This window comes from Hemiscyllium ocellatum, chromosome 16 (assembly GCF_020745735.1).
Source record: "Hemiscyllium ocellatum isolate sHemOce1 chromosome 16, sHemOce1.pat.X.cur, whole genome shotgun sequence".
NCBI lineage: Eukaryota > Metazoa > Chordata > Chondrichthyes > Orectolobiformes > Hemiscylliidae > Hemiscyllium > Hemiscyllium ocellatum.
Genome location: NC_083416.1, coordinates 47,794,859 through 47,821,500, shown reverse-complemented (window position 1 = coordinate 47,821,500; position 26,642 = coordinate 47,794,859). Strand labels below are relative to the sequence as shown.

The 26,642-nt window shown below is 39.4% G+C and overlaps 1 protein-coding gene across 5 annotated transcripts in view; it reads right to left on the bottom strand.

Moving 5' to 3' along the window:
- LOC132823413 (kelch-like protein 3) overlaps positions 1-26,272 on the bottom strand; it is a 124,592-nt gene extending 98,320 nt beyond the window's left edge. For 3 of the 5 annotated variants that reach the window (XM_060837223.1, XM_060837225.1, XM_060837226.1), the window contains exons 1-2: positions 26,006-26,272; positions 3,796-3,918 (exon numbers count right to left, since the gene is read on the bottom strand). In XM_060837223.1, the coding sequence (XP_060693206.1) occupies positions 3,796-3,918; positions 26,006-26,076 (194 nt within the window). In that variant the 5' untranslated portion in view covers positions 26,077-26,272. Of the gene's footprint in view, positions 1-3,795; positions 3,919-26,005 lie in introns of those variants that run through there. The other 2 variants (XM_060837224.1, XM_060837227.1) reach the window with 2 other exon arrangements.
- Positions 26,273-26,642: the final 370 nt, after the last annotated feature.

Below are 26,642 nucleotides of genomic sequence, written 5' to 3'. Positions count from 1 at the left end.
GTTCGCCATTGTTTCACAATGGTTCAACCATTTGTTTCAGTTTTCTGAAACATTTGCACTAAATTTCTTTCATCTTGATACACAAGTTCTTATTTTCAAAAACATCCTCAGTTTTTTTTCGAACACAATTTTGATCAGCTTCCCTAGCTATTTTACATTAAATGCATTTTTTAATTTAAATGCTTTGTGATAGTTATCTTAAAAAAAAGTGTTGCATCAATGTTTATGCTGATGATGGTGACAGAAAATTGGGAGAGGACGGTAGAAATCTTATACATGATGCATCCTTTTGCATTAAACTATGATTAAGTAGATTTGACTAAGGGTAAGCTGCATAAGTGCAGAAGGGGCTATCCTCCATTTCCAATACTGTTAAAATGTAGCATATTTACAAAAACAATGCAATTTTGTGTAAAGTATATCAACTTAAGTCACTGGTGTATATCTGACCATCTACTCTACATCACATCTGATATACTTCCATTATCAGTCATCTGTTTTCTTGTATGGGATATAGTCTACATATTCTTCAATTTGGTACTGTTCCTTGTATCGTTAAGCAATATATACTGGAGTTGTTATATATATGGGGTCATTAACCAGTGATTAAAGTACCAGTAGGCACTACTTCTTTCTGTGCAACTCTGACTTGTATTTAAAGATTTAAAATAGTTGTTTTTGACTGATATCTATGGACCGTACAATGCAGCAGTTAACAAGAAATGAAGAACTGCTCAGACCAAGTCAGAACTGCAATGGTGGGTTAATGCCATTTCTGAAGTGGCTGATGGCCAATTAAACATTGAGCTGAGTTTTAATTAGTGAGCTTAACAGTGATACAGAGCAATACTATCTGCAAATCTTTGATACTTAATTGGTCATTTTTTTAAAAAATTGCTTCACTAAGATCTGTTCATAATTTTGTCAACGTCAGAATTGAATAATTTGACAGTCAGGCAGAAAGCATTGCTTGAGAGATCAAAACGTACCATAATTAAAGTCAACAACTTGTTTGTAAACAAGGTGTTTTGAAAAAATGTTGAAAAATTCTGTCTTCATCCAAGCATAATCAAAACAAACATCATCAAAGCAAAGCAGGTATTAGGAGCACAGCCAAAATGGCTCAAAAGAGATGAGTTTCTTAAGTACACACTTGCTCCATTTTGGCACGTTTGCAAGCTGAATTGGATGCATGGGAGAAAGTGAAACAGCAAAAACTGCTCACAGAATTCTAACTATGGGCCAGGTCATCAATTACGCTGGGTCCATGTTTCCACAATTTATATGCTGACTGCACGAAGGACTCCTAAATGAGATCAAGAGCCAGTATAAATCAAAATAAATAAGGCATTGCTTAACAAGCTGAAAAGGCTGAATTGAATACAATAACTTGCATTTATTAGAACTTTAAAAATGTCAGACATCATATTACAGGAGCTTTATCAAACAAATTTTGACACCAAGCCTAATATGGAAGTATTAGGATAGGTGGTTAAGTATTCTCAGAAGAGGCAGGTTTCTAGGGCTGCATTAAAAAGAAGGGAATTCCAATGCTTACAACCTTGGTGGTAAATTTGAACATCAAGTAGTTTAAAATGAAACAATGCAAATAAGTACTGGTGCAGATTAACTGAAACATGATGCAATAGGTCAAACATGACTGCATTGAAAACCATCCAGTTTAAACATGATGAAAAGAGAAAAACAAAGATTGTCATTTGCCAACCATAGTAAACTACAATAACACCAGAGATAACAAAGTACTTACTTGCAAAATCATTACTTTATCAGTCTGACTCAGGTTTTAGATTCCTTACCCAAGGAAAGATAAAGTTGCCACAGAAGGTTTTAATGATGGTTCAACAGACTGACCGGTAAGATGGCAGAAACCTCCTATGAGGAGAGATTGAGGAGGACGTGTAGTCTTTAGAGACTCAGAAGAATGAGCAATGATAACAAAACATCAAAATTCTTGCAGAACTTGGCAGTATAGATTCAGAAAGGATGCTTCTTCAGGCTGGGGTCAGTGTCTTAGGATAAGAAGTAACCCACATAAACCGAGATAAGGGGGAATGTCTACATTCAGAGGCTGGAGAATCTTCGGAATTCTCAACCTCAGGACTACGGAGATTCAGTCATTTGAATACATCAAACACAGAGATTGATAATATTGAAGACATCAAGGGAAATGGAGTCTATCAGAAAAATGGTTTTGCCATAGAACACCGGCAATAATCCAGTTGAATGGCAGAGCATGGGCAAGAGACCAAACAGCCTACTGCTGTTCCTATTTCCTCCGTAGCTTTTTCTCAGATAATAGCACCTTTATATTTTGAAATAAAACATCTAAAATAATTTGGTATGTAAAATGAATTGACCAGGGAAACTACGCTGTGGATCAAAGTACTGCATGAACAAACTCTTTTACCTCAGTAATACGTCAAACCTAACAATCCAGAAATTAGTGGAACATACCATTTGAAATACAACAATTACTTAAAATAAAACAAACAGCAGATTTTCAGAGCAGAGCCTCATCCTGAATGATGTGTGCTTTAGATATTTTAGACACTAAATTGGATATTTAGCTAGTTTTGGATCAAACTATTTAACGAGATCTCTTAAATCCCAGAACAAAACTCCAAATTCAGTCCAAATCAATACAAAAGCCTGCCAATTAACATAACTGAACTCAGACCAAATCAAGAGAAATATTGTGAGGTCTTGTCAGATTATCTCTAGTACAAGATCCAGGAAAAAAATCAAGCCACACAATTTAAGCATGAGCGTTGAATCATTCACATAGCATTGTTTATGTGACAACTCAATTTGTAAGGAAATCAATGATACAAATCCAAGAAACTCATGCAACTGTTTCAGTACATGAGGAAGCTGCATTGTTGAAATCAAGGGAGAATTAATTTGAAATTTTCAAGAGCTAGTTGAAACTAAATGTTGATTCCAAGGTTACATTGTATTTTTCAGTTGAAGAGAAGTCATAATTTCTACCACAAACATAAATGTTGGAATCTCTGCTTTTTGTTCATTTTGTATTTAGTGTTTAATTATCTAGTGAAATAGTTTTAAGTCTGAAACAAAATCTGATATATTGCTCTGTTGGTTTTTAAAGAAGAATTATGCTATGGTCAATAAGCTTCTTCCAGGGCACCCCATCAAAAGCTAATGTTAAGGTTAGTAAAAATAGTCTGAGATCATGGAAAATGACAACTCATCTTGAAGGATGATGTAGAACGAAAATGCACAAATCAAAGGTTTGCAGAATTTAAAAAATCTCACTGGTGGCTACTTCTGACTCAGAATGCTAGAAAACCACCAGTTCACTCACAAAGACCAAATGTACTGCTTAAATAGAAATTAATTATTCAGAGGAGCACTATTACTGGTGGAAGATATTCCCTTGTAGACTGCATCCATCCATACATTTACTTTCTGAAGACAATAGCTGTGTAAAATATCCATAGTAACTGAATTACTTCACAGGTTTTTTTAATCATCTATTTCATTCAATGTGGACCAGCCAAACACTAAATTAACAGTCTGGGATTATTTAATTTTTTTTTAAAAAGAGAAAAATAAAGTATATCATCAATTACACAGAGATAACCTACGCAGTTGGCATGTTTACATACTGTATGACTATGGGAACCACTTAGTTAGCCTCCTTTCCCTGAAAATGATAGGGTGGTGATCAGAGATGGGGGAGGAGAGAAAAAAGTAGAGATTGATAAGAAGTGATTCAAAAACAGGGAAGGAAAAGTATTTTTAAAGCATTACCTTCGTAGCTCATTCATAACTTTGAAGGCTTTCATCATATGTAAAGTATTCATAGTAATCGGGGCCTGATCCTTCTCATCTTCATTCAGCTCCGCAGTTCGTGCAGGTGAGGATTTGGCACTGCTGATAACAAATGTAAAAATATGTATTTCAAGATAAATGAATAAAATAAGAATATACAAAGAATATAATTAAAGGAGTATTGTTCATTATTGCATAGGAGAGGTGTTCAAATAGCCAAACGTTAAAAATGCCATTTTGATAAATTTTATGATGAGTTAGTTATGTGACAAAAATACCATTACAATGTATAGCAATTTTCATTTTAATATTAACATGTTAACATATATTTATATCTGGATAAGTAGCTGTATAATATTCAGTGTTTTTCCAAATTATACTCTTTAGTCCCTCCATCACTCTTCAAATTAAACTTAACACACCTTGAAAAGAGGCCTGAACAGTCCACATCCACCATCATCCTGTTTCACCTGGCTGAGCTTGTTCTCACTTTGAACAATTGTTAGCTCGTCACACTTTCTGTAAGTCAAAAGATGCGCCTATGCATACCTCCATGTGTATGTGGTACATTCCTTCTTCCAGTCCTATTTGGGCTCACACTCACAACTCTTTCTCCAGCACCAGACCAAGTTATGCCTTCTTCCTTCTTGAGTCAAGAACATACTGATTAAGGCAATTATCCTGAATATAATTTTAGAAATCAAGTAACAATATCCTAATTTTCAGTAGCTGCCACTTTATCATATTTTCACAATGTTATTTCAGTGTGTAGCTTACCAAACTTCTCAGTACACTTTGCACTCTCCACAGTCAGTCTTTGCCTACTTCTAACTAGCATGAAACTATTCTCTTCTCAAATACTCTCCAATCACTTTAATCTGTGCTCCTTATTCTTCTTTTCTACTTCAATGTGCTGGTGCTCATCTTATGCCAACTTAGTTTACACCTTTCAAACCACAATAGCAAACCTCCCCACCAAGGACATTAGCATCAGTCCTGTTGAGGTGCCTATTGAAGAGGTGACTTCTGTCCTAGAACTGGTTTAGATGCTCAATTATTCTGAAGCTCTCCCTCCTGCACCATGCTTCAAATGACAGATCTTCCCCTCCTTATTACTATTCTTGTCAGCATGTGGCACATGGATCCATCCAAAGATTACTGCCTTCAAGGTCCTCCCCAGCTCCGAAAATCTGCCAATAGATTCTTAACAACCATCCTTGCTATGCTGTTGATATCAGAAGTTGAGGACATGTTGGCTCACTCTCTTCTCCCCATCAGAATATTCCCTCCTTTAAATTACTGTCTCAATATGTCCAACCACCTTCAAACAAAAAAAGAATAATGCCCATGCACCTCTCATCTTTTGTCACTGCACATTCTTTAGAACTGTAACGTTGAATCTATATTACATCTGCATATCCTTCCTGTGAAAATACATCATCTCATACTTCTGAATTAAATGTTGTCACCCATCTGCCAATATATCTAGCTATTCGTTGCAGTCAATTAGGATCATCTTTACTGTTTATGCCAGTTTCATACCATTGGGGCAAGTTATGAAAATTGTACTCTGTATTCTAAGTCATTTAAACACAGCAGAAAAAAAAAGTGTTCTAGCATTGACCTTGTGTGAAAACCACCATCTAGCATTCTCCAGTATGAAACAACACTGACTGTACTATATCGGTTTCTTTTCATCCAGCTGGTTTATAAAATTCAAGTTGACAATGACCCTCCTTTTCTGATAGCCTCAATTTTGTTAATAATGATCCATCATACTGGAGTGACATGTTCAATTTATAAAGAAGTCTTCTTTACTTCTCAAAAGCAAATAAGTATAACAAATCAGCAATTCCTATCCATAGGATCTGTCCATCTCAGAAGGCGAATAATGACAACAGAGGTGTATGTCACTTCTGGATTGATCCTCATCTGCTGTAACTATAAAGGCTAATTCATGAGTTAAAAATCACATGCCATCAGGTTATAGTCCAACAGGTTTATTTGGAAGTACTAGCTTTCAGAGTGCTGCTCCTTCATCAGGTTGCAACCTGCATTAGAATGTAACCCATTCTAAAAGATGAAAGACTTACCAGCTGTCTAGGATTGTTCAATAGATCATTTTCATTGCATGACACTGATCTTTTGCTATAAAATCTGTGCCCTATGATCTTGCCCCACTAGTTACCCGATGAAGGAGCAGCGCTCTGAAAGCTAGTACTTCCAAATAAATCTGTTGGATTATAACCTGATGTCATGTGATTTTTAACTTTGTCCACCCCAATCCAACACTGGCACCTCCACATCATAACTCATGAGGTACAGTCCCTTTTGCACTTGGCTCAAATGAATAAAATGGCCCACTGTAGACTGATTTCTTCTTTCTACTGGGCATTCTTTTCCGTCACCTGACAATTTAACTCGTCTCCTGCTGGACTCTAAGTACACTGGTCAACAAGGACCAACTTGATCCCAGTCAACTTAAGGTCTAACTGACAGACTTTCTTAGGTCACTGGTTTCATTCCAACAGTAGCTTGCCACAGAGTATATCTTTAAACATGTGGCTGCCATCCAATTCAGCTTGCAGAACCAGCCAATGGAGTGGCCACAGACTCAAGTGAGTAAAAATAATGGGGCTGTCTGCACGTTGGGGTGGATACAGAGACGGAAATTCAGCCACTTTCTTTAAGCTTACAGAAGTTGTCCTTGCTTTGTTACTGTTGAGGGTGCCAAGAATACCTATTGGTATACATAGAACTTTGTATTTTTGACTAATTCGCTGTTTGTCAAAGTTGAGAAGTTTAATATGGACCGTGACAGATGTAGCCTCAGTAACCCTGGTGCCAACTTCAAAATTAAGAGGCAAGTTGTTAGTAATTGTTTACCCAAGGTAGGTAAAGCTGTTGATGGCCTCCAGAGAGAGATTTTCATTGTTGATGGAAGATGGAGTCTCTCGATCCTGGCCAATAACTTTGGTCTTCCTGACATTGATTGCCAGTCCCAAGTACATGTGGATCCAGATATTTTCATGAAAGATTAAGACCTGGACTTCACCATGTCCACTGAGAAAATCTAAACACTGTCCGTTGACATTCAATGGCATGACCATCACTGAATCCCTCACTATCAATATCCTAAGGGTTACCATTGACCAGAAACTGAAATGAACTAGCCAATTAAGTACAATAGCTCCAAAGAGCAGAATAGAGGCAAAAAAATACTGCAGCAAATAACTCATCTTCTGATTCCCCAAAGCCCATTCAGCACCTACAAGGCACAAGTCAAGGGAATGATGGAATACAGCCCATTTGCCTGGATGAGTGCAGCTCCAACACCACTCAGAAAACCAGATTTTATCGAGGATAAAGCAGTCCAGATGACTGCCATCATAATTGCAAACATCCACACCCTTCAACACAGAACATTGCAGCAATGTGTGCCATCAACAAGATACACTGCAGATTTGACCAAGGTTCCTCCGATTGCACTTATCAAACCCACAACCATTTCCACCCAGAAGGACATGCAGCAGATACATGGGTACACCACCACTTGCAAGGTCTCCTTTAAGTCACTCACCACCCTGATTTGAAATATATTTATAAAAATCACATAACATCAGGTTATAGTCCAACAGGTTTAATAGGAAGCACTAGCTTTCGGAGTGCTGCTCCTTCATCAGGTGGTTCTGGAGTACACAATTGTAAGACACAGAACTTATCGCAAAATTTTACAGGATGATGTAACTGAAATTATACATTGAAAAATACTTTGATGGAGGACAGGAAAAATTTCTGGTAATATCTGCTCCTTTTTGAGGTATTTTAGGTGCGGGAGGTGATTTCCTTGAATTCCAGGAGCACCAATTACTGTTTTATATGCTGTTGCATTGTTTTGGAACTTTGGAAAAAAAAGTCAAAACAATAGCAGTTTAAAAAGGGAGAAAAACAGACAAAGGAAGCACATGGTAAGGTCACTGCAGGAGAAAGAGAGAGAACCTGCACAGTTACTGCCTTTGTTGTTTGAATTCATGTATCGCTGGACAGCAGAGTGCATCTGGGAAAATTAACAAACAGTGAAATTCATAACTAATCTTGGAGGAACTGTTGGGCGAAGTTCACAGAACAGAATCAGATAAGTAGATCGTTGTTTTAAGTGTGGCCTAAAGAGAATCTGCAGTAGTGAGTAGAGTGGGTTCTTTCTTGATTATATACTTTTGAAGATATATTTTAAGTTTAATCAAGAAACATAAGCCATAACTGTTCATTTAACCTGGGGCAGTGTTTGTAGAGGAATAAGACAGTATTATTTTCTGGATCTGTAGATTGTGAAGGAGCAAAAATGGCCTTTAATAGAGTGATATGTACTTTTTGTCAGATGTGGGAGTTTAAAGAGAGTTTAAGGGTTACTGCGGATTATACCTGCCATAAATGCTGTTGGCTGTGAATCTTATCAGATGGAATGGATCGGTTGAGAGACAGTTAGAAGCAATGAGGAATTTGCAACAGCATGTGATGGATGGCAGTTATAGGAAGGGGGAAAATTCTCAGATACAGTCACATAGATGGGTTAACTCCAGGAAAGGTAAGAGAGGTAGGCAGCTAGTGCAGGAGTCTTTTGTGGATATACCCATTTCAAACAGAGATGCTGTTTTGGAAAATGTAGGGGGTGATGGATTCTCAGGGGAATGTAGTACAAACAGCCAAGCTTCTGGTATTGAGACTGGCTCTAATGCAACGAGGGGTACGTCGGGTTCCAAGAGATCAATTGTGTTAGGGGACTCTCTAGCCATTCAAATAGTCAGGGCAGGAAGGGACAAGGTAGGACTAAGAAGTTAAACTACATTTATTTCAATGGAAGTGGCCTAACAGGGAAGGCAGATGAACTCAGGGCATGGTTAGGAACATGGGACTGGAATATCATAGCAATTACAGAAACATGGCTCAGAGATGGGCAGGACGAGTAGCTTAATGTTCCAGGATACAAATGCTACAGGAAGGATAGAAAGGGAGGCAAGAGAGGAGGGGGAGTGGCATTTTTGATAAGGGATAGCATTACAGCTGTTCTGAGGGAGGATATTCCCAAAAATACATCCAGGGAAGTTATTTGGATGGAACTGAGAAATAAAAAAGGGATGATCACCTTTTTGGGATTGTATTATAGATCCTCTAATAATCAGAGGGAAATTGAGAAATAAACTTGTAAGGAGATCTCAGCTATCTGTAAGAATAATAGGATGTTATGGTAGGGGATTTTAACTTTCCAAACATAGACTGGGACTGCCATAATGTTAATGGTTTAGATGGAGAGGAATTTGTTAAGTGTGTACAAAACAATTTTCTGATTCAGTATGTGGATGTACCTAGTAGACAAGGTGCAAAACTTGACCTACTCTTGGGAAATAAGGCAGGGCAGGTGACTGAGGTGTCAGTGGAGGAGAACTTTGGGGCCAACGACCATAATTCTATTAGATTTAAAATAGTGATGGAAAAGGATAGACCAGATCTAAAAGTTGAAGTTCTAAATTGACAAAGGCCAATTTTGACGATATTAGGCAAGAACTTTCGAAAGCTGACTGGGGCAGATGCTTGAGGTAAAGGGACGGCTGGAAAATGGGAAGCCTTCAGAAATGAGATAACAAGAATCCAGAGAAAGCATATTCCTGTTAGGGTGAAAGGACAAGTTTGTAGTTCTAGGGAATGCTGAATAACTAAAGAAATTGAGGGTTTGGTAAAGAAAAAGAAGGAAGCATGTGTCAGGTATAGACAGGATACATCGAGTGAATCCTTAGAAGAGTATAAAGGAAGTAGGAGTATACTTAAGAGGGAAATCAGAAGGGCAAAAAGGGGACGTGAAATAGCTTTGGCAAATAGAATTAAGGAGAATCCAAAGAGTTTTTACAAAAGGGTAACTAGGGAGAGAATAGGGCCCCTCAAAGATCAGCAAGGCGGCCTGTGTGGAGCCACAGAAAATGGGGAGATACTAAATGAGTATTTTGCATCAGTATTTACTGTGGAAAAGGATATGGAAGACATAGACTGTAGGGAAATAGATAGTGACATCTTGCAAAATGCCCATATTATGGAGGAGGAAGTGCAGGATGTCTTGACATGGGTAAAGGTGGATAAATCCCCAGGATCTGATCAGGTGTACCCTAGAACTCTGTGGGAAGCTAGAGAAGTGATTGCTGGGCCTCTTGCTGAGATATTTGTATTATTGATAGTCACAGGTGAGGCGCTAGAAGACTGGAGATTGGCTAACGTGGTGCCACAGTTTAAGGGTGGTAAGGACAAGCCAGGAAACTATAATCCAGGAGCCTGAAGTTGGTGGTGGGCAAGCTGTTGGAGGGAATCCTGAGGGATAGGATGTACATGTATTTGGAAAGGCAAGGACTGATTAGGGATAGTCAACATGGCTTTGAGAGTAGGAAATCATGTCTCACAAACCTGACTGAGTTTTTTGAGGAAGTAACAAAAAGGATTGATGAGGACAGAATGATAGAAATGATCTATATGGACTTCAGTAAAGTGCTCAACAAGGTCCCCCATGGGGAGACTAATTAGCAAGGTTAGATCTCATAGAATACAGGGAGAACTAACCAATTGGATACAGAACTGGCTCAAAGTTCGGTGCTGGGTCTCTACTTTTTGTTATTTACATAAATTATTTGGATGCGAGCATAAGAGGTACAGTTAGTCAGTTTGCAGATGACACCAAAATTGGAGGTGTAGTGGACAGTGAAGAGGGTTACCTACGATTACAACAGGATCTTGACCAAATGGGCCAATGGGCTGAGAAGTGGCAGTGGAGTATAATTCAGATAAATGCGAGGTGCTGCAATTTGGGAAAGCAAATCTTAGCAGGACTTATACACTTAATGGTAAGGTCCTAGGGAGGGTTGCTGAACAAAGAGATCTTGGAGTGCAGGTTCATAGCTTCTAGAAAGTGCAGTCGCAGATAGATAGGATAGTAAAGAAGGTGTTTGGTATGTTTTCCCTTATTGCTCAGATATTGAGTACAGGAGATGGGAGGTCATGTTGCAGCTGTACAGGACTTTGGTTAGGTCACTGTTGGAATATTGCATGCAATTGTGATCTCCTTCCCATCAGAAAGATGTTGTGAAACTTGAAAGGGTTTAGAAAAGATTTACAAAGGATGTTGCCAGAGTAGGAGGATTTGAGCTGCAGGGAGAGGCTGAACAGGCTGGGGTGTTTTTCCCTGGAGCGTTGGAGGCTGAAGGGTGACCTTATAGAGGTTTATAAAATTGAGGATAAACAGACAAGGTCTTTTCCCTGGGGTCAGGGAGTCCAGAACTAGAGGGCGTAGGTTTAGGATGAGAGGGGAAAGATATAAAAGAGACCTACAGGGCAACTTTTTCACTCAGAGGGTGGTATGTGTATGGAATAAGCTGCCAGAGGAAATGGTGGAGGCTGGTACAATTGCAACATTTAAGAGGCATTTGGATGGGTATATGAATTGGAAGGGTTTGGAGGGATATTGGCCAGGTGCTGGCAGATGGGACTAGATTGGGTTGGGATATCTGGTCAGCATGGACAGGTTGGACCAAAGAGTACATCTCTATGACTCTATGTTAGAATGACCATGATAGTATTGTGATTTACATATGAAAGAATTGAAACTGTTTTTAAAAGTTACATGCTCAGGTTAACTGTAACAATGATAAGATGTTGAGATGTTGAAGGTGTTAGCCCCCTGTGTTCCCTGTCTGTGCCATAATGTTTAGACTGAATATCATTCTTTCAGTGTTGCTGGGTCAAAATCCAGGAACTTCCTCCCTAACAGCATTATGTATTTACCTACAACACATGGACTGCAACAATTCAACTATCTCAACAGCAACTAGGCATGGGCACTAAATGCTGGCTCAGCCAGCAAAGCCCACATCCCACAAATAAATAAGATTAAATTCTACAAGTTCCATTTCTGGACAACTCTTATTGTAACATTTTGGTTTTAACTGGATGTTATAGAATTCTCTTAACACTGTTGTATTGGAGATAGCTACTGTTCTGACCAGCAGTACTTTCTCAAATGGTTGCTCCTCTTGCTAGTTTTATACGCAGCAGGACTGCACAATTTGGGCTTCGAATACAAATGGCAGCTGACTCTTCCTTAGTAATTTCTGTGCTGGACTTGTTGGTGAAGACTGATTACTGCTTAATTCTTCAGATGATGCTTAAAGCGCTTCAGGAGAGCTCTAGCAAAGTGGTAGTAATATAGGTGAATGTGGAAGCATCAGTAGAAGGACAAAATAGAGAGTCAGATATGTTCTTCAAAGAGGTATTGTAGATGAGTGTGAATTTTGCAATTGTTCTGTTTAAATAATACTCTTCTTTTTCATTCTTCCTACCAAAGTGAACACTATCACATTTTACCACATTATACTTGACCTATTTTTTGTCCATTTACTCAACCTATCTATATTGGTTTATATCCTGATTTGGACATTTTCACAAATATGGGTAAGATGTTATGTTGTGTCATTTGCAAATTTAGCTGTTATGCCTCTGAGCCCTTCATAAAAGTCATTTACATAAATGGTAAAAAGTTGACAGGTCAGCATAGATCCCACTCGTTACATCCTGACAATCTGAAAAAGACCCATTTAATAATATTTCATTTTTGTTTTACCAACCTGCCATCTACTCTTTGATCCATGCCTATATGCTATCCCCACACCATGAGATCCCACTTTGCATAATATCCAATTATGTGGAATCTTGTCGAATAGAATCTTTGAAATCCAAATGCAATACATCAACAGGCTCTCCTATAGTCAAAGTACATGTTTCTCCTTGAAAGAATTTGAGAAATTGGATAAATACGATGTTGAGTTTTCCTGATTACTGTGGATTTTTTCCAATTGCCAGTTATAATCTCCTTATGACCAATTCTGATATCTTTCCTAAGACAAAATCATACTTTCATATTCTCTGCCTCTTGACTATAGTGATTGTTTTTGCTCCTTTTGAGTCTAATGGAACCTTACCAGAATCTAATGAATTATGGAAAATGAATACCAACTCATTGACAACCTTATTAACCTTCTGAAGAGCATACGAGTGAAGTCTAACAAGATTCAAAGATACATTAATCTGTAACTTCATCAGTCAGTTCAGTGAATGCCTAGTTTCACCAAGTTCCTCTCTACTTTCAACCTCATGATTTATTGGCATAACAGATACTTTTTGTATCCTCTCTGGTGAAGCTAGAAGTCAAATATTTATCTCATTATTATTGTTATTTCATCCTCACTAACACTCAACACTCTGCTCCCTACCGTACTCACTGTACACCCATGACTGCATCGTCAAATACCAGACCAATGCCATTTACAAGTTCGCTGATGACACCACCACAGTCGATCGAATCTCACATGGTAACGAAACAAACTACAGACAGGAGGTGGAAGACCTGGAAAAATGGTGCACTGAGAACAACCTAGCTCTCAATGCCAGCAAAACCAAGGAACTCATTATTGATTTTCGGTGGGATGTTACTCATGCCCCCCTACACATTAACAGCATAGAGCTGGAATGACTGGAGAGTGTCAAGCTCCTGGGATGGGTCATCCACAACAAGCTTTCTTGGACTCTTCATGTGGATGCATTGGTTACAAAGGCCCAATAATGTCTCTTCTTCCTCAGGCAAATGAGGAAATTTGGCATGACGGCAAAAACCCTTGCCAACTTTATAGGTGCGCCATCAAGAGCATTCTGTCTGGATGTATCACTACCTGGTATGACAACTGTACCATTCAAGATCAGAGACGGTTACAGAGAATGGTGAACTCGACCCAGACAATCACAAAGGCCAATCTCCCATCTATAGAATCCATCTACCAGGCCCATAGTCAAGGAAAGGTCGCCAGCATTCTCAAAGATCCACCCCACCCTGGTAACGTTTTTCTATAACCTCTACCATCGGGGAGAAGGTATAGAAGCCTGAACACATGCAACAGCCAGTTTCGAAAGTTTCTACCCTATTGTTGTTAGAATACTGAATGGACTCAAATTCTTAACATTCGCATGTACCTGTGTGTTTGTTTTGCTGTTTACCTAATATATATACACTATCTACGCTATTTAACTATGTGATCTGCTGTATGCTCGGAAGACAAAGCTTTTCACTTTGCCTTAGTACACGTGACAATAAATTCAATACAATTCAATTAGCATACTGAAAGATGGAGCAGACTCGATGGGCAGATTCACCTTCTTCTGTTCCTGTGCTTTATGGTATACCACATTCTCATCCACAACTATCCATTTATGATAAGATTTAACTGCACACAATTCAACCAGCAAAATTGCATACAGGGATTGCGGGGGTGTTAAATTGGTGTTCATTCAGTCATTATTGTACTGAATGGCAGGGCTGGCTCAATGTTCTGAACAGCCTATACTTGTTCGGATATTCTTAAATTTCTAACCCCCAATCAACCACTACCCAACCACTATCTAACCCTACTGAATATCCATGCTAACTCAATTACTCACCTCACCTGGCCTAATCTCACCCATTCATCAGCTTTCAGAACAGACCTTAAAACTTACCACATGGAAGCTAATATGATAAAATGTGGGCATGCTCTGTCTTATCCTAACTCCAATTTATGTCATTGTGGCCCCTGTGCTATGCATCGGTTTGTCAACAGGGATCAGAAGATCACAAAACAAAACCACATACCAGCATCAGATTAGGTAAATCTTGAATGCAGTATGAATCTAACCATCACTGCTGCTACTGGAGAGATCTGGCCACTTTGTTTAGTTAATCAAAGCAGTCAGGTTTCAACCGGATTATTTCTACAGAAACTAAAGAATACATGGGTCCATATTTGGAACATAGATATTTAGTAAGTTAATTGTGAACTCATTATTCATCTATGTTTTAATTTACTTCAGTCTAACTGAACTGTTAACTTCTTTATAGACTCAACAATTAAAGTACAATATTGTGAATGGTTACTGCATCATAAAATTCAAAAAATACAACTAAAGTGGTTACTTGGCACATCGGGTTTGTACTGGCTCTTTCAAAGAATAATCCAGATGCCCTCATCTCCTACCTCTTTCTCCATAGCCCTGCAATTTTTTTCCACTTTATCAAGTATTTATCCAATTCTCTTCTAAAAGCTACTATCACGTCAGCTTCAAAAGTAAATTAGAAGAGCTTTGAACATATTTAAATAGCAGCAATAGGACGGAAGCAATGAAGTAGGGTTGACTAATTACACTCAAAAGGTTTGGCATAATCTTGCTGTACTCTGGAGTATTGTTTGGTTCTACTACTCAGTGCACAACAACTGTTTTGGATTAACTGCAGTCAGGAGAGGAAGAACAATACTCTTCAATTTCTCTAAACAAAGTTAAGGGAAGGCAATGACCTTGTGGTATTATTACTAGACAATTAATTCAGATAGCCAGGTAATGTTCTGGAGCCCCAGGCTTAAATTTATAGCAGCTGATGGAATTTGAATTCAATAAAAATCGAGAATTAAGAGCCTACTGATGACCATGTTGATTAGCAGGGAAAAAAAACCTGGTTCACCTGCTTCCTTCAAGTAAGAAAATCGGCATAACCTAGTTTGGCCTACATGTGACTCCAGACTCATAGCAGAATGCTGATTCTTATCTACCCTTCAAGCAATTACAAATGGGCAATAAATACTGACACCACCCTGTCCCATAAATGATTTTTTTTAAAAGAACAAAGCTCTGAAATGGACTAATGTTAATTCAGCCCTAAATACAGACCATAACCAATATCAATTACCAATGTTCAAATATTCAAAATCCAAAAACTCAATCATCATTGAGTTAACTGCCGAAGGGCCTGTACTGCGCTGTATCCTTCTATGTTCTATGTTCTATGATACATACAGTCCAATCACCCAACAAGTGTTTGCAGATTCCTCCCAATCTACTTCATTTAACTCAATCAATGCAGATTTTTACCCTTTCCTCCTTTTGTGTCAATGCTCACACTGTCACCACTTTGGATTTCTCCTGAATTTCCCTTTGGATTTATTGATCACTACCTAGCTCCAATGGTCTCTCTCCACTACAATACTTGTAGTTACATTGATTGATTCCAAAATTGAAACTATGATTGGGGAAACGTTGAATTAAGGACAGAATAGAAATTTCATGATTTTCAATGCCAGTGTTGAAGACTGCATTTAGCGACGACTCTGGATGATGAGATACAACACATATGCAAATTTGCCAAAAGCACAAAGTGAGGCAGCACCATATGCAAGTAATTTCATGCTTCCACTATTAACAGTAATATAAATAGGTACATCAGGTTATCAAAAAGGCTAATGAAATGCTAACCATTATGTCTAAATAGCTGGAATACAAAGGTGGTAGATATTACATCTCATCTACAGAAAGCCCTAGTTTGATTGCATGTGGTGTTAGCAGTTCTGAATTGATAGACAAATAGAAATAAATGGGCACGATTTGATGGCCATTACAGAGCCTTGGTTCTAAGGTGATCAAGAATGGGAACTAAGGGGTATTTGATATTTCAAAAGGATAGGAAGAAAGAAAAATGAGGTGGGATAGCTCAGTTAATAAGAGATGAGATCAAAACAGTCATGAGAAATTATCTTAGCTTGGAAGATCTAGTTGTCAAATCAAAGTACAAACAGGGAATGCTTTAAGGTGGAGAACCCGCTTATGTGGTGAAAATATCAAAAAGCAAAGTCACTGAGGGAATTACTTCATAAACCCTTTAACAATAGACAAAAGGGTACACTGCTGGAGTGTGCGTTGAGAAATAATTAGTAAACTTACAATAAAGATACTGAAATAATCATGTGAGTGAAGGAACACATGATTAATTTATTGTCACATATTTTGAAAATATAATGAAAAGTGTGTTGTCACCATAATACGGCACCATTTTGCGATGTAATTAGGATTAAAAAAATTATTTAAATAAAAGGAGTGAATCTTCTGTTCAAATTGGTGTCTCAAGCACAGCTTCAGAGCTTCTGCCAGGTATTCTACATCTTAAAGAGTCCAAATCTGGGAACAGGAACGATGACACCAATACCCCCCATCTGCCACCAACAGTCTTAGCACAAGGTACCGCCGCTATCAGTAGTCCCAGCCCATACTGTCGATGCTGTAACCAGCCATGGTCCTGCTAACACTGCTCCAGCCTCAAAGATGAAGAAAAGAAGAAACAAAGATGATATATACATAGAGGAAATGATGCTGCCAGCCTGGAGCCCAAACGCTACCTACCATGCCATGCTATTTGAAAAAAAAAAGCAGGGGTCATGTGATTTCAATCTTCATCACTAGTGGATAAGTTGTTGGAGGTGATTCTGAAAGATAGGATTTATATGCACTTGAAGAGGCAGCGACTGATTAGAGATAGTCAGCATGGTTTTTGTGCAAGGAAAACTGTGTCTCACCAACTTGATTGAGTTTTTTGAGATAACCAAAAAAAAATTAGGACAGAGTGGTAGACATTCCTTACATGAACTTTAGTTAAGCCTTTGACAAGGTTCCACATGGTAGCCTAATTAGTAAAGTTTATTCACATGGGACTCAGGGCAAGCTTGCCAATTGCATACAAAATTGGCTTGATGGTGCAAGACATAGGGTGGTGGTAGAGGGTAGTTTTTCGGAATGGAGGCTTGTGACCAGTGGTGTTCCACAGGGATCAGTTCTGGGTCCACGTTGTTTGTCATTTATATAAACAATTTGGATGAGAAAACAGGAGACATGGTTAGCAAGTTTCCAAACTTGGTGGAAAAGTGGGCATTGAAGAAGGTAATCCAAGATTACAAAGAGATCTTGATCAATTGGATCAATGGACTAAGGAGTGGCAGAAGGAGGTTACTTTGGATAAATGTGAGGTACTGCATTTTTGGTAAAGAAAACAAGGTAGGATGTATACAATTAAAAGTAGGGACCAGGGTAATGATGTAGAACAAAGAGACCTCAGGATTCAGGTGCATAATTCTTTGAAATTTGATTCACCAGTAGAGAGGGTGATTAAGAAGGTGTTTAGCACGGTTGCCTTTATTGCTCAGACCTTTGAGAATAAGAGTTTGGATGTCATGTTGAGGTTGTATAGGACATTAGTAAGGCCTCTTCTGGAGCACTGGTGTTCAGTTCTGGTAGCCTTGCCATAGGAAGATTTTTAAATCGGAGAGCGGTCAGTAAAGATTTACCATGATGTTGCCAGGACTAGAGGGTTTAAGTTCCAAGTAGAGGCTGGGACTTCTTTCACTGGCATGTAGGGAGTTGAGGGGTGACCTTATTGAGCCATGAGAAGTATAGATTAGGTTTAGAAAGAGCAAAGGCCTTTTCCCTAGGGTGGGGGAGTTCAAAACGAGCGAGTATATTTAAGGTGAGGTGAGAGGAGAAAGTTTTAAAAAGCACAGCAAGAGCAACATTTTCTTTCCACAAAAAGTGGTTTGTGTGTGCAATGAACTGGTACAGTTAGAACATTTAAAAGACATTACGGGCCCTATTTTCTCTCTGCTTACTTTGTCCTTAAGTTATGTGTAGAGTCTTTTTGCATTCTCCTTAACCCTATTTGCCAAAGCTATCTCATGTCCCTTTTTTGTCCTCTTGATATCCCTCCTGAGTTTACTCCTACTGCCCTTGTACTCCTCTAGGAATTCACTTGATCGCAGCTGTCCATATCTGACATATGCCTCTTTCTTTTATTTTACAAAGTGAATCAGACTACCCTTGCACCTTTGACTCCCAAAGACTCCACTTGTTACATGACATTTTTAAAAAAGCAATAAAGTTTGCATCGAACGCTATATTTTAAAAAGTGAGCCACGTGACTGGGGACTAGACCTAACAGATCGGGAACATATCAGGGAGTGGAAGGTGGACATAAAAGGAGGGCAAGCAGAGCAGTGAATGGAGGCTGGACATAAAAGGCGAGGATAAGAAGCCAGAAATAAAGGGACAAGAGCAAAACAGCAGGAGGGATCTGGGGAATGGATAGAAATTTAACAGACACAGAGCGTAACTTTCAATTCTCCTGGTACCAGAGGTCTGGAGAATTGCAGATGAAAAATTCCTGTTCAAATATAGGTACAAGCACAAGTCCAGCAATTACAGACTAATCAGTTATGCGGGAAGCTTTTAGAAACATTTATTCAGGACAAAATTGACCATAACTTAATCTGCTTTTGTCCTAGTAAAGGAAATCCAGCATAATCTGTTAAAAGCAAAGAGTATTTAACTAACTTGAATTTTCTGACAAGGTTACAAAGTCAACGAGGGCAATCTTGAAGACATGGTATACATAGATCTCAAATATGTAATGATAACAGGCTTGTGCGCAACGTTAGAGGGGAAAAAAGGGGCAGTAGCAACATAGATAAGACCTTGACAGTCAGGAAGTAGTAGTTAATGGTTGCCTTTTGAACTGGAGAAGTTTCATAGTCATTTTAGATCTTCTCGATTTATGAACTTGATTGTGCTGTATAGGACACAATTTCAAAATCTATAGATGCCAAATCTTGGAATTATTGTTGACTGAGAGGAGGATAGTGTTAAACTGCAAAAATATAGATGGGTTGACAAAGCAGTAGATGAATACATGAAACTTAATGCAGAAAAGTTTTGTAGGAGAACAAGAAGCAGATAAAAACAACATAAAGGTGCACAATTCTAAAAGAGGTACAGGAGCAATAGGATGCAAATCATGTGTGCACAAAATCACTAAAGATGGCAGGATAAGTCAAGAGCATGTTTAACAAAGCACAAATACAAAAAGGAAGGTATGATAAAACTATTAAGAACTGTTTAAGTGTCATCCTGAAAGAATGAGTAAACACCAGAGGTGGTGCAGAAAAACAAAATCATGAAATCAATTCCAGGAAGGAGAATCTTCAGTTATATAGATTATTAGGAAAACTGAGACTGTTGTCCATTTTAGGTTTGAGAGGAGATTCGAGGTAAGGGTTTGCAGAAAAGCAGATAAGAAGAAATGGTTCCTATGGTGGAAAGATTAGGAACCAGAAGACACAGAATTAAAGTGGCGATTAGTCAAACAAGTAACACTGGCATGGGAATAAAGCATTTTTTTAAACCCAGTGAATGATCTGGAATGTAATGCCTGAGTGTGGTAGAGGCAGATTCAATCATGGCTTCAAAGCATAATTGTATGATTATGTGAAAAAAGGCAGACTTGCTGCTCTGCAGGGAAAGTGCTAAACTGTAGAACTCGTTGAACTTGTGTGCACCAACTGCTTATATGATGGGCTGAATGGCTTCGAGCTGTACTGTAACATTTGATAATTCTATTGAGTATTCAGATTAGTGTGAACAGCAAAAATACTATAATTTTGTTACTGGCTCAGCTGTTCCCCAATCAGAATACTTCAACTTGTCACTCATCTTAAATCTACATTCTCTGGTTACTGATCCTTCTGCCAATGCAAACCAGTTCACTTAATTATTGTCAAAGACATTCAGGATTTTCAGCATCTTGAGTAAATCCTCTTTGTTGTAAAGAGAAGAACCCCAGTTTCAAACAGTTGTTTGGTACTGCAGATTTGGAGTACGGCTGGGGCAAAAAAAAAAGTCATTTTGTCAAGCTTTTCAGCTTGCACTCATCAGGATAATTCACAAGGAGGTATCAAAGGGAAGAAAAAACATCATGAATATAGTGAGAGAGGAGACTTGAAGTTTGAGCAAGATGAACACTGACACTTTAATGTTGTCCTGCAGAGGAGTTGGAACTGCAAATGCCAACTTTTAAAGGAAACATTAATGGGTTACTACTACTACCACCTCGCTACTAAGTCTGGACCTAGGAGTCCAGACTTGGGAGACTGTTTGTGTAGAGTTTGCATGTTCTCCCCATGCCTGTGTGGGTTTCAGCTGGGTACTCCATTTACCCCCCACAGTCCAAAGATGTGCAGCTTAAGTGGATTGACCATGCTAAATTGTCCCATAGAGTTCAGAGATGTGCAGTTTAGGTGGCAAAATAAGGTGTGTGGGTCTGGGTGGGATACTTTTTAAGAGGGATGGTGTAGACTTGATGGGCCAAATGGCTTCTATCTGCATTATTGGGATTATACGATTCTGTTAAAAAGAAGCTCTGTCTGGCCTTAAACGTGAATCTAAAAGATTCAATGCTATTATTTAAAAGAGCAGAAGAGTTCTCCTTCATGTCCTGGTCAATACTTATCCTTTAATCAGTATCATCAAAACAGTGCATTTGATCATTATCATGCTACTGCTAGTTAGAGCTTTCTGTGTATACATTAGTTGCCATACTTTCTCTCTTATAAACAGTAAAAACACTTCAAAAAATGTTCAATCAGCTGCAAAATTTTTTGGACATCCACCAGTGAATGCTGCTAATGAACACAAATCCTTTGCTCTATAAACAGATTTTACAAACTCAATTAGACAGTCCTAATAAAATTCTATTTCTTTTCATTCTAGGCATATTCATTATTCACAATTGGCCTTGAGAAGGCAGTGAGGAGATGGAAAAAGCACAGCAAGTCAAGCAGCATCAGAGTAGCAGGGGAGTCGACGTTTCAGGTTGGGACCTTTCATCAGGTCCTGATGAAAAGTCCCAACCAGAAACACTGACTCTCCTGCTCCTCTGATGCTGTTTGACCTGCTGTGCTTTTTCTAGCTCACACTTTATCGACTCTGCAGTCCTCACTACCTCCAACTTGAGAAGGTGGTAGTGAACTGCGTTAAACTACTGCAGGACATCCACAGTAGGTCCTATTAAAGTGCTGTTCAGAAGGGAGGTCCAGGATTTTAACTAGCAACAGCGAAAGAAGTCTTACATTGCCAAGCCAGGATAGTATGCAGCTTGGAGGAGAATTTGAAGATTAACGTGTTTTCAGGCATTCACTGCTCTTTTCCAAAAAGCTAGTAGCAGTCACGCATTTAGAAAATACTTTCGTAGGTTCCTTATATACTTTCGGAACTGCATTTCCTAAATGGTACGCAATGCAGCCATTCTGCACTACCAATGAAGGGAGTAAATGTTTAAAGTGATTAATGTAGTGTTCTTAAATCAGCTTGCTTTGGCCTGGCCGGTTTAAGATTTTTCCAGTGTTATTGAAACTACACACACCCATGCAAGTGGAGAGTGTTTTATCAATCCTGACTTTGCCTCGTAGATCATGCAACAGCAAGGGATGAAAGTAGTGAATTACTCTCTGCAGAATTCTTAGCCTCTGTCTGGCTCTTCTAGCCACAATATTTCTGTGGTTTGTCCAATTAAGTTTCGGGTAAATGACAACTCCAGAATGTTGACAATGGGGGATTCAGTAATAGCAATATAATTAAATATCATCAGGAGTTGGTTAGATTCTTTCTTTTACTGGAAATCTCTTGTATCTATGTGATACAAAAGTTTTTGCACAGTTATCACCTAAACCTGAATGTTGTCTACGTATTGCTGTACCAGTCACAGATGCTACATTATTGGGTAGACGCTAGTGCTGTAGATTTACTGGAATATTTGGCTATGAATGAATTTAGAGTAATTAAGATTTGCTCTAGATTTGATTTTGTAATCAGTTAAAGTATATATTATCTCTCAAACTCTTCTTGTACTCAGTCATAATTCATTGATTGTAAAAAATTTAAGCTAATTATCTGCAGTTCCAATCATAGAGACATTAGGAAAACTTTAATCCTTAGTAAATCTGATTTTACATTATATCAATATTTTGCATGTGATTTGGCTGTTATAACCCTTTGGCAATGCTTGTAATTGCACAGTGAAAAGATAAAATGAAGCACAAGGCCCTAAAAAGTCAGAATCAATTTGTGTCTTCTCCTGACTAATAAGAACCCAGTTGAAGGAAGAGTTGGTACATTGCCTTAGATCACTCATTAGGAACAGGAACATAAATACCTGGGTTCTCATTTCTGATTACTGTCCATTGGTCCTGCGTGACAGCATAAGAGTGCCTGTAGATGCTAGGTGCTGACAAGATAGGGTTATGTTAGAGGCATAAAAACAGTTTTACTTAATACTTAGGTTTATAAATAAAGAATGGCTATTTGGGTAGGTTACTTAAACATTTCCTACAGTCTAGGAACCATAAATAGCAATAATAAAACAATCAAATTTTCTTTCCGTGAAAAGGAATCAATGAAATTGGTTTACACCATTGCAAACACTCAATAAGGCAACGCCATACACAACACTAATGAGCGAGACTATGAGCGACATTAAGGAACAAACTGCTTGGGAGTCATAGAGATATACAGCACGGAAACAGATCCTTCAGTCCAAATCGTCCATGCCGACCAGATATCGCAACCCAATCTAAACCCACCTGCCAGCACTTGGCCCATATCCCTCCAAACCTTTCTTATTCATATACCCATCCAGATGCCTTTTAAATATTGCAATTGTACTGACCTCCACCACTTCCTCTGGCAGATCATTCCATACACACACAACCCTCTGCGTGAAAAGATGCCCCGCAGGTCTTTTTAATATCCTTTTCCTCTCACCCTAAACCTATGCCCTCTAGTTCTGGATTCCCCCATCCCAGGGAAAAGACTTTGTCTATTTATCCTATCCATGTCCCTCATGATTTTATAAACCTCAATAAAGTCACCCTTCAGCCTCCAACACTCCAGGGAAAACAGCCCCAGCCTATTCAACTTCTCGTTATGATTCAAATCCTCCAACCTTGGCAACATCCTTGTAAATTTTTTTCTGAATCTTTCAAGTTTCACAACATCTTTCCAATGGCTGAGACCTGACAGTCTCAGCAGGTCAAACGGCCTCCTTCTGGACTGTAACCACTCTATGATTCCACAAAAATGAATGGTCACGTTAAAGGAACTCTTTAAAGGGTGTGTTAAAATGTAAATGCAAGATGTAAACAGGGTAGTGAAGAAGGCATTGGCAGGCTTGTCTTCACTGGTCAGTGCATTGAATAAAGGAGTTGTGATGTCATGTTACAGCTGTACAGGACACTGATGAGGCCCTTTTGGAATACTGCTTTTGAATTCTGATCTCCCTGCTGTCAGAAAGTTGTGAAACTTGAAAAGGTTCAGAAAATACTTACAAGGACATTGCTGGGATTGGAGGTTTTGAGCTATAGGGAGAGGCTGATTAGGCTGGGGCCATTTCCCTGGAGCATCTGAGGCTGAAGGGAGAACCTTATTGAGGTTTATAAAATCATGAGGAATATAGATAGGGTAAATAGCCAAGTTTTTTTTCCCTCAGGGTAGAGGAATTCAAAACTAGAAGGTACAGGGTTAAGGTGAGAGTGGAATGATTTAAAAGGGACCTGCGGATCAACATTTTCACGCAGAGGGTGGTGCAATTATGGAATGAGCTGCCAGAGGAGGTGGTGGAGACGGGTATAATTACAACATTTAAAAGGCATCTAGATGAGTATCTGAATAAAAAGGATTCAGAGGAATATAGGCTAAATGCTAGCAAATGGGACTAGATCAGTTCAAAATAGCAGGATAAGTTGAACTGAAGAGTCAATTTCTATACTGTCTAACTCTATGTCATCGGTGTAGATTTATGTAGCGGTTTTAGGACTGTAAAACTTGTCATGATATTTCACACAAATGTTCTCAAACAAAATATCACTCAGCATTTCTGCATATATACCATCATTTCCCAGTGCCGGGGGGGGGGGCAGCACGGTGGCTTAGTGGTTAGTACTGCTGTCTCACAGCACGAGGGACCCAGGTTAGATTCCATTTTCGGGCGACTGTTTGTGTGGAGTTTGCACATTCACCCCAAGTCTGCGTAGGTTTGCTCCAGTTTCCTCCCACAATCCAAAGATGTGCAGGCCAAGTGAATTGGCCATGCTAAATTGCCATTAGTGATAGGTGTATTAATCAGGGGTAAATATAGGCTAGGGGAATGGGTCTGGGTGGGTTACTCTTCGGAGGATCGGGGTGGACTTGTTGGGCCAAAGGGCCTGTTTCCATACTGTAGAGAATCTAATCTAATCTAATCTAATCTATACCGAGTTCTTTAGAAGGTTCACTGGACCCAAAAGGTTGATTCTGCTTTCCATCCACAGATGCTGCCAGACCTGAGGTTCCCCCCGAGCAACTTCTGTTTTGGTTATTAAAGGTGTAACCCCTGCATTCCTCAGCATCCGTTTGCAGTGGCAAGCTAAATGCTTTTTAGGCAGTCAGGCTAACTTTCAAGAAACATACACCTTTCTAGGCAATAATTAAGAGGAAGACAATACAAAGTTACAGCTTAACGTTGACTGCATCTCAAACACCATTCCACCACATCAGTACATTTTTGGTGTGAAGTTTTCCAACTGAAACTATTACACCTACACAAATATTGATATACAGAACGCCATTAGTACTAGTCCTGCTTAATATATGATTTGTAATGGACAGTACTGGAATTGTCTGAACCACAAATAATGACATTTGCTATTTCATGGTAATGTTCCAGGTTTATAAAGCATTTTCTCGAATTTTGCGCACACATGAATTACTTCGACAATTTAAATTGTAGCAGTACTAGGGGAATGGTATTTTAGCACTTGTTTTTAAAAATCCAGAGATCGAAGCCCAGTAATGATCAAGAAACCTCTCAGCATAGAATCAGAAACGGGAGGGACAAATTTGTCAGTTCAAATGGGCAACGGATGCATCTGCAGAACAGGATGCAATCAAGTGATTCCTCGATTTAAGAAAAAAGTTGGTTTACATACAAAGATCTCACACGAAGCAGATAAACTGCACGCGTATTTTTAAAGAGCGCGGTGACTGTCACGGATTTGAGAAAGGGTCGGAAAGCAGCCCACCCCTAGATCGGGGACAGGACGGAGATGGGGAGCAACTCGTTCAGACGGGGAGAGAGTGTCAGGGAGGTGGATGAAAAGGGAAATAGTGCCGGTTGCTCCCAACCTACCCTTCATCCTCCATAGTGCGGAGTGTTGGTGCTCGACGGCCGCATTCCCTTGGGCCCAGCTCCGAGGAGAGGAGTAACCGGCCGGGGAGAGGGAGTTGGTCCGGCCCTGCTCGCGGAGCCCGGGCTGAGGGCCTTCGCGCGGCGCCATGGCAGCGGCTCGCGCTCTCTCAGGACCCTGCCCCGAGCTCCCCGCCGCAGCACCTGACTCCACGGTGTTGCCCGGTTGCCTGGCAGCGGCAGCGGCAGCGGCAGCGGCTCGAGACTCACCTGGCTCCTGGGCACCGTCCACCACCGCTGCGAGATTCCGCAGCATTTCTTGCCGTGTTACAGGGATTCATACAGCTCGCTGTGCGGCGGGCAAAGGGGGAGGGGGTTGCTGCGCTTTTTGCTTCACCCTTCTTTCGCCACCCGCAGCCCTAAACAAATCTGCCTCTCCAGAAGTTTAGCTTTCGAACGTCTTGCTGCCGATTCTCACTGGAAACTCACAAGTTGTAAAGCAACTGGTCTAAAGAGTGGCCAATGTGAGCAGACTGAGGTCAACAAACCAATCAAAGAAGTGCAACGTTCAACTAACAAGTAAATATTTGCTGATGTAAATTGAGTTGCTCTTGGCTAAGGAAGTAGGTACAGAGTGGCGTGTATTCAATCAATAAAATATAACTGCCTCTGGGAACAACTTCGGGAGAGTTGACCTTTTGTGGGAATTCCTAAATTCCACCCCTTTCTCTCTGCATTCTGTGATATTTTGCGGTTTGGAAGAATGATCTCACGTATCCAATAATTTCCAGAGTTTTTTTTGAGTACTCTGTTTTAAAGTGGTCGGTGAACTCTGTTTCTCTTTCCACAGATAGAGCCAGAGCCTGCTGATATTTGAAGCAATTTCTGCTTTTATTTCTTGAGAATG